Source organism: Poecilia reticulata, chromosome 16 (genome assembly GCF_904066995.2).
Source record: "Poecilia reticulata chromosome 16, P_reticulata-male-v2, whole genome shotgun sequence".
NCBI classification, from domain to species: domain Eukaryota; kingdom Metazoa; phylum Chordata; class Actinopteri; order Cyprinodontiformes; family Poeciliidae; genus Poecilia; species Poecilia reticulata.
In genome coordinates, this window is record NC_088845.1 from 13,156,183 (window position 1) to 13,170,735 (window position 14,553).

General features: G+C 42.1%; 1 protein-coding gene across 3 annotated transcripts; it reads left to right on the forward strand.

The window, feature by feature from the left end:
• The first annotated feature begins 196 nt into the window (after positions 1-196).
• Positions 197-14,265, forward strand: pianp (PILR alpha associated neural protein). Of its 3 annotated transcripts, none has more exons than XM_017309450.2 (6): positions 201-909; positions 1,192-1,244; positions 2,638-3,032; positions 5,033-5,111; positions 10,412-10,558; positions 12,344-14,265. In XM_017309450.2, exons 2-6 carry the CDS (start codon positions 1,234-1,236, stop codon positions 12,363-12,365), a joined length of 654 nt encoding a protein of 217 aa, XP_017164939.1. In that variant the 5' UTR covers positions 201-909; positions 1,192-1,233; the 3' UTR covers positions 12,366-14,265. The 3 variants fall into 3 exon arrangements, with proteins under 3 accessions (XP_017164942.1, XP_017164939.1, XP_017164940.1); XM_017309451.2 differs by having other exon boundaries at positions 201-691; XM_017309453.2 differs by lacking the exon at positions 10,412-10,558 and having other exon boundaries at positions 197-909.
• The last annotated feature ends 288 nt before the right edge of the window (positions 14,266-14,553 follow it).

Sequence of the window (14,553 nt, forward strand, 5' to 3'; positions counted from 1 at the left end):
TGTTGTCTTTTCTCTCTCTCTCTCTCTCTCTCTCTCTCTCTCTCTCTCTCTCTCTCCTCTCCTCTCCTCTCCTCTCTCCTCTCCTCTCCTCTCCTCTCCTCTCCTCTCCTCTTTTCTCCCCTCCTCTCCTCTCCTTTTCTCCTCTCCTCTCCTCTCCTCTCCTCTCCTCTCCTCTCCTCTCCTCTCCTCTCCTCTCCTCTCCTCTCCTCTCCTCTCCTCTCCTCTCCTTTGATTTCTGAGTGACCCTGCCTCTTCCTGACACACCAGTTCATCGCCTCCACTTCCCTGCCGGAGTAAACCTGATTAAATGAGCTGGAATCACATTTTCTACTCATTCTTTCCTCCCCGTCTCTTTTTCTCGGAGCTGTCCTCGTAAACACCACAGAGTTACTTATTGTTTTATGCTTTAACCTCTCACCTTCATAATTACCTCATTAATGTCGTCCTTTGTATCATTCCCTCTCCTCTGTGTCCATTTAATAGAAAAAATAAAGCATAATTAGCATTTAAATCTCTTCCCTACAGTCTGCTGTCCTCCTCTACATCGTTCTCTCTCCCCTCTCTTACTCTACCAGACTACATGTCTCAGTCACTACGGCAACCGATGCTTTTTTTTCTTCTTCCTCACTTGCTTTCTGTATCTCCCCCCTCTCGCCTCCCTCTCTCTCATTCCCTCTCTCCGCTGCCAGAGGTAAGCATGATAACTGATATGTGTCTGAGTGCTTGTGTCCGACTCCCGGCGTGCCTGCGCTGTCTCCCGGTGACATTTCTTTGGCATTTCGGGGAAGAAAGTTCCTCGTTTCTGCCCAAAGTGCCGTACTGAGTCCTGGCTCCGTGCATGACGCTGGAAATGATGATTAATGTGCTGCGCTCAGGTGTAACTGTGTGAAAGGGACAGCAGACCTGACAGTGAGTGTGTACTTTTTTTGCATGCTGATGTTGATTCTGTGCAAACATGTGGCGTGTAACTGAGTGGTAAATTTAGATCTCCCTTGGGGAGGCATTGTTAAGATTGTTTTTGTTTTGTTTCCTTAATATCTTCTTTTAAGAGAGAAAGTTGGCTTTGAGCCAGCCCACATGCTGGGTTCTGTGTTTTTAAATGGGAAAAAATATTAAAGGGAAAAGAGCAGGACGCCCCCCCCAGCCCCTCTGTCTTCTTTTCTGTATCTCTCTTGCCCTCATGTCTTGCAGAGATGATCGGAGAAGAAGAGTCTCTGTGAACACAGCGAAGCGATGGAGAGATGGTAAGATTTCTGAGTATGGGATGCAGATGCATAAAATGTCACTCTGATTGATGGCTGGCATGGGAATCAATGCCTGAGCTGCTGAGGCTGTGCAAGGTGCCTCTGGGCAACTGGTTCTCTCTGATACATGCTGTCCACACATCCTTAAAAAGTCCCATGTATCTAAAATTAAGGCCTTTAAATGTCCTACATTAATTGAAAAACAATAAGTTGGCCTTAGTTAATCACAGGTGTTACATTTTGTTGGGGATACCTAAACGAAACATTTAGGTTTCGTTTTTCTTGCGGGACTTTACCATTATGGAAAACTTGGGAGTCATAAGCAGATACTATCATTGCGCGGTTGCGGCTACAGCTAACTAGCTGCTAATAAGCTAGCTAGTTTTTTTTACTTCCATTACGGGTAAGTGGAAATTTGTCGGCAGTTGACTGGATAATGTTTGTCTTCGTAATTTTCTCACTGCCGTTGCCAACTCAAACGATGTATTTATTAGTGATTTCCCCCATACATTTCCGTTGTGATACCAGTCTTAAAATTGGTAGACTCGGTTCAATTGGGGACCAAAGTTTCAATATTTGTTACATTTTCAGCTGGCGCGATTAGCTTTTAGACTTGCGTATCAAATGAAAACTGCTGTTCACCCTTTCGCCTGTGATGGCGCTGTGCCATAAAGCGACACGAAAACCTCCGAAGAAGACATGAGCGCAGCTTCCTTCTTCACAAAGTGTAAACAAAAATGAAGTAGCTTCAAATTTATGATTAAAACGTACTAAGCAGGGCTGGTGTGAATTCACCCTCAAATTCCTTTCATAATGGTTTTAAAGGAGCGGTATTATGCGTTTTCCGGGCACATATTGTCATTTTGTAGCACAGAAATGTAACCATGTTAACTTCACTTGATATAAAAATGCTACATTAACCCCTTAAACAACGTTTTTACCACTGAGAAATATCTTGTATAATAAATGAGCTCAGCAGATGCAAAGTTCCACCAGGTGTTTGCTAATTGCTGCTAGCTAGTCTGAAGGAGCTGTAGGAGATTTATGAGTGGGGAATGGTCTCTGAGGCAGAAACTTGGAAACTGCCGCTCCGAGGAGGAGCTGTGTCTCAAAGGCGGAGCTAGGTCCACTTAAACGTTTTGCACAATTGATTGGTTGCTATGAAGATTAAAGGATTTCTCAAAAAAACTCAAAGTATCAAACCAACACTCCATGGATAGTATAATAGCATGATGTAGAGCACAAAAAAGTTGATTTTACACAGTACTGCCCCTTTAAAGCAGACAAAACAGGGCTGGTGTGAATTCCATTTGTCATGGTCTTAAAAAGTCTTAAATTTAAGTTGGTGAAACCTGCAGAAGCCCTGTGATAGCTCCTGTCACTCCTCTTTCAGCTCCATCTCTCCTGTCGCACGACTCGCTGCCCTCATCTTCCTGCTCCTGGCCGCCCTGCTCTCACAGCCCTCCACCTGTAACGGCGAAGAGGACGAGAAACCGGCAAACTCCCCGTCTGCACAGCTGTCCGTCAACTCCCAGGTGACGCCCACCCCGCTGTGGGCGGTGGTGTGGGGGCCCACGCAGCCTCTGGAGGAGGATGCCACCTACCACTTGCTGTCCAGCCAGGAAACCGACCACCTGCACCTGCAGGAGGTCAGCAGCGCCACGCCGGGGGATTGGGTCTACCTCGATTCAACCGTGCAGCCCCAGGAGAAAGCACACTTGGAGTCCAGGAACAGGGAGGGAGAGGAGGATGGAGGGACGGAGGCAGAGGAGGCGAAACCCGAGGAAGGTGGGCATCAGGAGATCCGCATGAAGGGTTTCTAAATAAAGGTGGCCCTGAGTGTGTGAGCACACACACACACACACACTCTCCCCGGGAGTCCTCCAGGGAATTAGCTGTCACAGGGGTGAAGGCTGACACCCTCCTGTGTGCAGCCGGCTGTGTCTGCGCCGGGGAATGCCTAATAAAGTTCTCATCACTCACAGGGAGAATTTGGCCCGTGTCAAAACTGCATAGAAAAAATAAACAGAGAACGACGGCGTTGGATTGGTGCTGTAGTCAGAGGCCAGAACCTCACACATCCAATTTCATGTCTCAGCTGGCTTTATTGATTCCTTCTGCTGTTCTGAATTTAATTACAGGTGTATCTCAGTAAATCAGAGCATCACTGGAAAGTTAATTCATTTCAATGATCCAGTTTAGCAGAAATGAAGCTCAGATATATGGATCCCATTCACTCAGAGTGATGTATTTCAAATGCTCTGGTGATTATGGCTTCCAGCTAACACGAAAAACTCACCTTCTGACAAAACCAACATTGCATAAGATCAACAGAAATATATTTTTTAAAGGGGCAGTATTATGTATTTTCCAAATGCCATTTTAGAGCACAATTAAATAGCTATGTTACCTACAGTTCTTATAAAAATGCTATACATATCAAATTTGACATTGTAATTTAACGCCTTGAAATTGGGTCTGTCTCTTTAAACCTCCTGCTCTTTCTGAAACTCCGCCTCCAGGAAGTCAACACAACATGGCTCCTCTATTAACCCTTTAACAACGTTTTTACCAGCGTTGTACTGAGAAGTAGCTCCTATAATGAGAGCAGCAGATGCACAGTCCCAGCAGCTGTTTGCTAATTGCTGCTGGCTAGTCTGAAGGAGCTGAGCTGCTCTGTGAGGCAGAAACTCAGAAGCTTGAAAACTGTGACTCAGAGGAGGAGCTGTATCTCGAAACCGGAGCTAGGTCCACCCACAACTGAATGGTTGCCATGGAGATTCAATGATTTTTTAAATATGCATGAAAGAATCAAAGAAACACTCCAGGTATTTTTCTTTTGATGAGGGAATAACATTATGTGTAGTTCAGACCTTTTGACTCTACATAATACTGCCCCTTTAATTCAGAGATCTTAGCTGAATAGCACAGTATATGGACTCAGTACTGAGTTGGGACTCCTTTTGCTTGAATTGCTGCATTAATGCATCATAGCATGGAGGAAATCATGTGGTTTTGCTGTGTAATGGAAGCTGTGCGATATGCCTGCAGCTCGTCTACGCTGTTGGCTCTGGTGTCTTTCATATGGACTCATTGGTATTTGTGGCCAATCATGGATCCAGGGTTTGGTACCTTCAGCAGTGGGTCGGTACCAAGTCCTGCTGGAAAATTAAATCAGCTTGACAGCAGAAGGAAGCGTAAAGCGACATAAATCTTCCTGCATTGGCTTTGGACTTGATAAAACTACAGACTCTCTGCTTCGACTCTGTTTGGAAATTGATTTTCAGGAGAAATACAAACTTTGCTTTGATTTGTTTCTGGTTTGAGAGTTGCTTGATGTCTTGCTAATCTCTTCCAAACTATTGAATGGGCTTTGCTTTATAATCCGCATAAGGGCACATTACTTTTTTTCTTCCACAGTTTTTCCTTCCACTTAACTCTCCATTAATGTGCTTGGCTACAGCTAGCTTCTTAAGTAACATTCTGTTGGCTTATCCTCTTTATGGAAAGTGTCTGCTGGTTAAAACTTAATATTTAAAAAAAAAAAAATGTATTAGAATTCAAATCTTTAGAAAAAATTTTGTTTTTTCCTAAAGTTACTGAAAGAAATGCTCAAAATATATGGTTTAAATTGATTTGAAATTGAGTAAGTGGAAGAATAATAATGAAAATCTGATGATATTCTAATTTATTGAGACGCACCTGTCTGCACAGCATGTTTTGTAGCGCGCGTGCGTGTGTGTGCGTGTGTGTGTGTGTCTGTGTATGCGTGTGTGTGTGTGTTGCAGTGGACCCTCAGTTCTACGTCACCGTGACCATCTCCTCGCTGCTCATCCTGACAGCCGTCATCATCACAGCCAAACTCTGGTAAGGAGCTGAACCCTCTCCGTTACGCCGCTCTGTGTGTGAATACATGAATATGAAATGATGGACCCTCACTGTGCGAGCTGGACACCTGTCCCACAGCAGGACGGGGATAACGCGTCCTGGACGTGAAGTTTAATCACGTCACAGTTAACTTTCTGATGCTTGATGCAAACATTGAGAGGAAATTACTTGGTTATTGAGATTCCTGGTGTGAACATTTTATTTTAGATCTTCTTATCATGATGTCAGTTTCCATTCAGGATGTATTGAGGTCAGTTGTGGAGTTGCTTAGTTCCTAAACTGGAGATTAGGAGGCCTCTGAGGAGTTATAAGATAAACTTTCAGTGTTACAAAATGAATAAAACATTACTCTGCTGCTTAAAAGGGAAATTTCTTTTTGTAAAGCTTTTATCTGGCTAATTGCAGGAATAATTGCACTTCATTAATATATTCGAAAATGTCTTAAATCGACTAATTTGGCTTAGATGAACTAGTTTTGAGTGGAGGAATTGGAGATGGTTTAGTTTTCAATTATAATATATTTTTTATATGAGACATTCAGCAGATCAGACAATGGAAGATTAAAGCTCCTTCACTGCAAAAATACAAAATATTACCAAGTATTTTTAGAGTAGTTTCCAGTGCAAATATTAGTACACATGAAATAAGACATATAGATAACCTTCAGCAAGATTAGGAACTTGTTTTAAGTCAGTATTTCCTTAATATTGATGAAAAAAACAGATTATTTCACTTATAACATGGGAAAATATCTTTTTATAAGTTAAATAATCTGACAATTGAACTAATACTTTTTCATCAGTATTCAGGAATAAGCTATAAGGTATAAGCTATTAAGCTCTTTCTTGCTAAAAAAGTTACTTCTAAGTTAGTTTTGTCTTTTTTCAAGTGTACTGAGATATTTGCACTAGAAAAAGACTTGGCAATATTTTGTGTTTTTACAGTGCAGCAAAGTTATTCACACTTTTAAATGTTACAAAACACAAACTTCAGTGAGTTTTGCTGGGATGAAATGAGATAGACCAACACAAATAAGAAACAGAATCTAAAATATGTTAATGTGCATTTATGTTCAGCTTCTTTTACTCTGACACCCCTAAATGAAACCCAGTGCTACTCAACAGAGTCCAGCTGAGCGTGTAAATATATTTAGTCCTGTGAAGGAAACTTTAGTGAAAACAGAGTCAGCAGATTTGAATAAAATGAAATAACATGTCAACATTAGTTTTGTTTTTCTTGGAAGCTTTTGTTGAAGAAAAAGCTGAAAAAGTCCAATTAGCTGTTTTGTTCAAACCATAGCAGAAATTGCTGAACTTTCTGACCTTTGACCCATGCAGAGGTGGGTAGAAACTAGTTACATTTACTTGAGTAACTTTTGGAATAAATGCTTTTACTGCATTGTTGTTTATACTTTTACTACAGTAATATTATTTTGAACTGTTGCTTCTCTTACTTGAGGAAAATTTAGGATATTCTAAAAAAATACAAATAACTTTCTTTAATGAAGAAAGAACAAATATATTTTAATCAAAAAATGTATGCGACACACAGACACCTACAGAACTCTTGTTTTACACCAGCTTTGTTTTTCTAATGTTTTTTATTTAGAGATTAATAAAACACAAACGCTGTATAATGTCACTGGAAGTACATTACCCTGTTCCAATGTCCACATTACATTCTGTTAGCATTAATTTTAAGTTTAATATTGAAAAAATATTTAATATTGAAACTTGTTTCTCCTTCCTGAAAGTGTTTTGTATTAATTTATAATTGTTTTCTTTTATTTTAGTCCAGAATTTGCACATATCTTTATATTTTGTCTGATTGATGACATTTTTAAATATCGAATCACATTTTATTATTAGTCACTCAGTAATTGAGTAAACCTTTGACCAAATGCATTTTTACTCTTTAGTAATTGATTTGGAAAGCTACTTTCTACTTTTACTTGAGTGAAGGTATGTTAATGTTTTGCTGCTCTTACTTGAGTATAATCTTTGGCTACTCATCACCATGGTGAAGCATAGCAGGGGCAGCATCATGCTGTGGGGATGTTTTTCTTCAGCAGAGACAGGAAGTCAGTCAGAGTTGGTAGGAAGTTTTATGGAGCTAAATTTAATAAATCAAGTATGATTTTTTTAGCTAGTGAAGCTGTTGGTGCGTTTATAAGTGCTGAACTGCTGCAGAGTTATCGAATAAATTTGTTATTCAGTACATTTCTGACTGTGTTTAAAAATGTTTTTTATAGAGGCAGTATTATGTGTTTTCCAGGCACTTAAGGTCATTTATAGCACAATCAAGTAACTGTGTTAGCTTCGGTTGTTAAAAATGCTATATTTATCAAATTTAAGACATTTTTCTTTGTAATTTAACACATTGAAATTGGGCCTCCGTCTCTTTAAAAACTTCTACTCTTCAGGAAGTCATCACGTTGCTCCTCCATTAACCCTTTAGCAACATCTTCACCAGCGTTGCACTGAGAAGTAGCTGCTGTAATGGGATCAGTAGATGCTCAGGTGTTTGCTAATTGCTGCTGGCTAGTCTGTAGGAGCTGAGTGAGCGTAGGCGGCTCTGTGAGGTGGAATCTGTGAAACTGAGGCTCAGAGGAGGAGCTGCGCCTCGAAGGCGGGCATAGGTCCACTCAGGCGTTTTACACAGCTGAATGGTTGCCATGGAGATTAAAGGATTTCTCAAACATGCATGAGAGAATCAAGGGAAATCTCCAGGTGTGTTGTTGATGAGGGAATAACATTATAACATGACGTAAAGCTGAAAAAAAGTTGATTTTATGTAATATTTCTCCTTTCAGTCAACTCAGCTCTGTTTTCCTGTATCGGATCGTCACCGACTGATACTAAACCTCAGATATCGGTATCGGAGGTCAAAACAGTGGAATGGTGCATCTCTGGTTAAAAGTGAAAAACCTTTAAGGGTAGGAATACTTTTTGATGTTCCTCAGTGATGGTGGTGGCAGCATGGGGATCCAAACAGCAGATGGCTGACGGCCCCACACTGGAGCGCCTGGTTTGTGTATCGTTATGGTTACGTAATGGTTCTGTGTGATCCCCCACCAACTCTCCCTCTCAACTGAAAGCTGAGTAATTGCCTACTAATGACTTTATTAGCAACACTTGTGCTCCTCAAAGTCACAGTTGGCACAGATGTGTCATTTAGAGCCATTAGTGTTGCAATGATTAAACATTTGCCGCCATCATTAGGACGCAGAGAGCCGCTCTGATTGGCTGGCTCGCCGGCTTGGACGTTAGCATGGCCTCCACTTAGGCTGAGTGTTGCTGAACAGCAGCCCACCTGCCGCTGAACCTCTCGGCGCATGCAGACATGGTGGTAAACATGCGGTATGTGTTGCCTTCTCATGGCGGGGAAGGTGCGGCTTGGCCATTATCTGGAAATGGGGAGTCGTCTGTGTGATGTAGTGAGGCACTCACACGCTTTGCTGATCAAACCAATAAGATGCCGGTTTATTTGACCGCTGGGACCCACTCGCTTCCCTCCCCTCACACTTCCACTCTTCCTCCTCACTTTATTACTCTTATCTGTGAATCTTGCCCCAAAGTCTATTATAACCTAATTTTACATTTCTTTCTCTAGTAATGAGCCTCTTCCTTCCTCGTCTTAATCTTAGTTTTCCTCTCTCTTTTCTTTTTCGGGTTTTTCCCCCCCCCTTTCAGATACCTGCGTTCCCTCTTTTGCACAGTCGGCTCTCTTATCTCCCCTCACCGGTTTCTCAGTTCTCCCAGAAACACCAGTCTGGCTGAAGATTCACAGATAATCCTCCGTATTGCCGGCGGCGGATACATGATTTGTCTTTTCTCTTTTGCATTGTTATTTTTTTCTCCCTCCGTGTTCCTGAGACCGGCTTCGCTGTTGTTCTGATAACTTAGTTCCACTTACGAGCCCCCACCGCGCAGTCGTGCCGCGCCGGTGGATGTAGGAGAAAAAGGCAGCAGAGGAACGGCAGCAGAGCGCTCTCCATAGACTGGCTCTTGCTTCAGTGTCATAAATGTGTAAATAACACCATGTGTTCGTTGGAGAGAAGAGGGGAGGGTGCAGATGGACCCAAATGATAGCCTATAGTGGAAATTGGCTATCGTCCAGTTCATTATGATTATAGAGGAACAGCATATGCGCTCAGTGATTTTTTATTTATTTATTTCCTTTCTTTTCTCCCCCAGTGCTAAAATTGCCAGTGTGGGCAGAGCTGCGAGGCGAGGTGCTGTGGTGTCAGCCAGGAGTGGACAGGTGCTGCTGTGGAGAGATGAGGCTGTGGAGGCTTTTACGGCTCTCATAGCAGCTTTGCTGTTCCTCAGTGGGTCTTTAGTGGCGCCCTGCTGTGTTTACAGAACCATCTAAAAAGTCTTCACACCGCTGGACAAGTTTTTTTTAACTTAAACTTTAGTGTTTTCATTGGGATTTTACTATAAATTGGCCCCGGTTTCCAGTGATCAGCCGATAATTACATGTAAAGTGGATCTTGTCTAGAAATCAACCGTTGTCCTCTTTTACCAAGTTCATTTCCAGTCAACTATGTTAGGAGTGCAACGATTTTGGCCGATCGCTGTTCCTCGGGCAGAAGCATTGAGCAGCGAGTTCATGAGAATGATTAACAGCACTAAGACCCGCCTCCTGGCTCCGATTGGTTGTTTTTGGTGCATTTCTTCAGAAGGAAATAGCCGCTCAGGAATCGATCTTTTCACAGATTGTCTCATAACAAACTTTCCCTGTTTTCACAAATATTTAAAAATATTTTCTATAAAAGTTTCACACTGCAGCTTTAATGTTGAGTGATCGCATGATTTATGAAAGCACATGCATTAGATTTCATTTGGAACGTCGAGGTAGAAGGGGTTGGATTCGTTGAAAGTTCAGTGAGGACCTGTAATGTGACGTTCGTTTCCATGGGGAATGAATCCTTCTGCGCGCTCTTCTTGTCGCTGAAGTGAATTGCACGACACCTCAGTGATACGTCAGTTCGCTTCTTCACCTTGTTGCACACTTCTCACCTCACCCCTGTGACCCCCTCCTCTTCTTCCTCCTCCTCCTCCTCCTCGCAGCACTGGCAGTGTTTTAATGAGTTCGATGTTTTTCTCCTTCACAGTGGCAGGGTAATGTGCTCGCTGATGCTAAGCGACTCAATGTTCTTGATGCTCTCTGACTTTGTCACCTCTCTGTCTTTCTCTCCTTCTTTCTCGTGATCTGCTCTCATTTTTCTTTGTTTCACTCCACTCCACCTCTTCTTCTTCTGCTTTCTCTCCCAGTTACGATCGCAGCTGTTCCCAGCATCCGCCCCCGCTTTCCCGTGGCGTGGCCCCCCCCCTGTCCCTCGCGCTCCCCCGTTCCCTTGCTTCGGAGGACAGCAGGCAGACGCTGCACAGCACCGCCTCCTCCTTCACCGACAGGGAGAGGTAATGAGTCGCCCCGGCGGCCCCGCACAGCCACGCCGTTTGAGCGGCCAAGCCCGTGACTCCGCCGTGCGTCCGGGTTTAAGTTTGCGAGCGCTTGCATGCAGCATAATTGGGCAGTACAGCGCTATTCTCTGTAGGACATTAAGGCCTGGAGTGTTGGTGCTGCTGTTAGATGTATCAGTGTTTCAAACTCCCCCCTCCCCAGATGAGTCATCTGGCGCCTGTGAGAGAGGCGCCGAGCCACCTTCCATGAAATGATGCTTTTGTTCAAGGGTATTTTAAGTTAATCTCAATCAGGATAATTATAGAGCCACTCTCTAGTGCTGCTTCTTCCTTCCTCCACCCATTGGCTTTCCCTCCGTCTCCTCCGTCTCTCAGCGGTCCCCAGTGAAGCAGCTCTCCATCCACACCAGCTTCAGGCCTTTACGCCTCCTTCCTCTTCCTCCTCACTCTTCGTCTTCTCAAACTTTTAATTCTTTTATTTTTGCAACATACAAACACACAAACGTTTATCATCAATTTTACATCTCATCTATACAATCCTCCGTTTTAAACATTTGAACAATATGGCTGACAAATATATCTCAACAGTAGTGTTTCATATTGGTCAATAATATCAATAATTATTTATTAGTTTTTTGTTTTAAATATCTGAAACTGCAGTTTTTTATTTTTAAGTAGGTCCTTAAACTGCTGCTGCGCCAGTTACTCAACAAGTCGTTGCTAGGTAACCACAAGTTACCCAGCAGGTTGTTGCTAGGTAACAAAAGAATGAGTCAGTTGGTTGATGCCTCTAACCTTCCTTATTTGGAGAGGTTGAGCAGTTAACGTCTTTCCTCTGCCTACATCTCCCAGAATGCTGTGCGGTTCTGACTCTGAGTTCAGTGGAATTATTGAGTATTCTATCAGACATATTTTCTATTGATATTGATCAATGTCTGTTGAGATTTATGTTGTTATGGATTTATTTATATTCATACTGTCTAGTTCTGGATCTGCTACAAATCTTGAAACTGTAGAAATTCATTTTCCTCAAGTAGGGCTGAAACGATTAATCAGATTGATTATTGAAATAATCGTCAACTAATTTAGTAATCGATTAATTGTTAACTGGTGTATTCATTAAAAAAAATGGCAATTTGCTGAAAATATTCAGAGCAATAATAAAACCAAAACTCTACAACAAATATATATATATATATTTGGTATTTAAGATAAAAAAACTTTGTAAATAAACTCCTAAAGTGATGAACTTTTAGCTTCGCCTGATTCAAATTCTGTGAATCTCAAAATCTCCTTTAAAGCAACTTTTGCTAGCCAATTATCAATCAATTAATGCAAAGATTAATCAATTAATCTACAAATAGTCAAGCGTACACTAAAGAAATGCTATATTATTGCATTTTAGGCAGTGAAACATTTATTTTCTTATTTAAAACAGGAATTGAATTACTTGTTTATTACATCTTCTAATGTATTTCTAATATTGCGTAAGAAGAATTAAGTGGTAAATGAGAAATCTGCAAAATGTGGCAATTTTTTTATCTGATTAATCAATTAATCGTCTGAATAATTGATTACTAAAATAATCGTTAGTTGCAAATAAACCCGAACCCCATGAAGAAAAGCTAATCTGAAGTCACTATACCAATAATTACAATGATTAACAATATTAAACAAAATAAATAAATACATGTAGTTATTTGCCTCCATCTGAAGCTGTGTTTTTCATAATGTGTTCCCTTCCTCTTCCTCTTCCTCTTCTTCTTCTTCTTGCCTCGTCAGGATTCCAGTTGTGAACCTGTGACTGTTTTCTGTCCGTATGATAAACATTTCTGCCGGACCAGGACCAGGGAACAAACCCGCAGCTGTTTTATTTTCCTCTCCGACTGTGAAAGAAATTCAGGGAACCCAGGTATCCAGGCATCGCGAAATCTCCCCCGGCTTCCCTGAGGTCTGAGAAGAATCCGACTCGCTCCCTTCCTTCTGCTCAGTGTGAAAATTTCTCTTGGTGTGCATCACTGTGACCCTGTTTTTCCACTGTTTGTACGGCCCCCCGAGCGCTGCCGAGCTACCCGGCGGCTCTGCGCCTCCGCCTGCCGTGACTAATTCACCAACAAGCAGTTTAACAGCCATGCAGCATCCTGTTACCCCGCCCCCCTCTGAGACGGCCCTACCTGTGCTTCCTCAGCTGCTCGCTATCAACGCCGATCCAGCAGACTCCTTGTCGTTTCCAGTCCTCTTCAGCAGTAAATGGTTAAAAAAAAAAAAAAAAGACAGTTCTCAGCGTCTCCAGGAGTATTTCACAAAGCCATTTGGCGAGGCTGTAGCCAGCAGGCAATGTGTTTAACATGTCACGCTCCAAAAACTGATGTTTATTCCCCCGCTTTGGGTGCCTGAAATGCAAATAGTGGGGGATCCTCTTCTCTGCAGATGTAGCCGAGCGTTTTGCTGTTGGGTTTTTTTTCTTTATTTTCCTCATGATTTGTTCTCTTAATTATCTGGCTGAAATTCACCCTTTTGTCAAGCTTTCCTGCTGGACTGTTGTAAATGTGTTATTAAACAACGTACTTCCAGCGGCAGAGATAAGATATTCAGAACATGAATGGACATCTATTTTCCCTCCCCTCCTGAGGTTGGACGGTGCCTAACAAAGGACAGATTTATGTTTTAATGCAAACGAGTGGGCGAACTGCAGCTGGGGATCTTCAGTCTAATCTTGGTGTTTGGTTTTCTTCTCTTTCTTTCCTTGTTCCTGGGAGCTTTTTATCTCAATCTGGACAGCAAAACCTCCGTCATCAGCCATTTTGAGGAAAACGGCACAAAAAGAAAAGAAGGATCACCAATGAATCTGCATGTAAACACTAAGAAAACGTGAAAATTGCTTATTGGAGAGCTTCCAAAGACAGATTTCAGTTTTTGTTCAAGGGGACCTATTATACAAAATTCACATTTTTTATACTTCCATCTCTGGTGCTTCTACAAAAAAAGCCCGAACACACTAAAAATACACCCAGATGATTTCTGGCAACAAGTTAAGGTTTTTTGGTGTCTAAAAAATGAACTATTTTGAAAACGGCGGGCACAGCATGTTACCTAGCAACCCCAGCCAAGCCCAGACCCGTTACCTAGCAACCCAAGTGGTGTTCCAACACGTTTTGTCAGCTGATTTTACTACTACTTCTGGAAAAGGCAAGCGCTTTGTTGTTGACCTACCATCCAGAAACCACTTGCTGCATTCTTGTTGACTGGGCTGGAGGCTCCACTTACGCTTTTCAAAGATGTGTAACCTGTTTTCAGCCATTTTCGCCTGTGAATAGACGTTGAGCTGGGGGGCGCGGCTAGGAGCATCTTATTTGTATTTAAAGTGGCAGGAGCCCCTAAATTAAACATCTCCAGGCAGAACTGAGCAGACTAAAATCTCATTATCTAAAAATGACTTTGAGCAAAAAATGTAATGAACATGTTTTGTATCGCCCATAAACCAACCCCAACCTTCTCAAGGAAGCCTAATAGGTCACCTTTAACCTTTCTTAAGCAGCTCTGACGTGAATCCAGTCAAACCATTTCCTACAGATGTCGTACTGGTGGTTTCATGGTAGCTCGTGCAACACTTCAAATATCCAGTCTTGTGGTCGTTCGTAGCATTCCCGTATGAATTTGGTCTTTCTGTTCAATGTAACTTGAATAAAGACTCAACACTGGCATTTTAGCTTCGAGTCTGTTTATTTCTGTGCATGCTGAACGAATTCCCCAGGGAGCTGTGCAATCCTCCATGCTTTATGGGGGGGATAAAGCTTACATTGTGCATTTTAATAGATACACGTGTATCCTAATCTGTCTCTCTGAAGTAGGAGCATTTAGTCCGGCGCTTTGCATCGATTTTTAAACCTTTAGTCTCGGCGTTAAAAAGTCCTGCATGTGCCAATCACGTTTGCAGCCACTAAAAGGGAGAGGAGAATAATGCGACTCCTTATCTCCTCACCTCATATGGA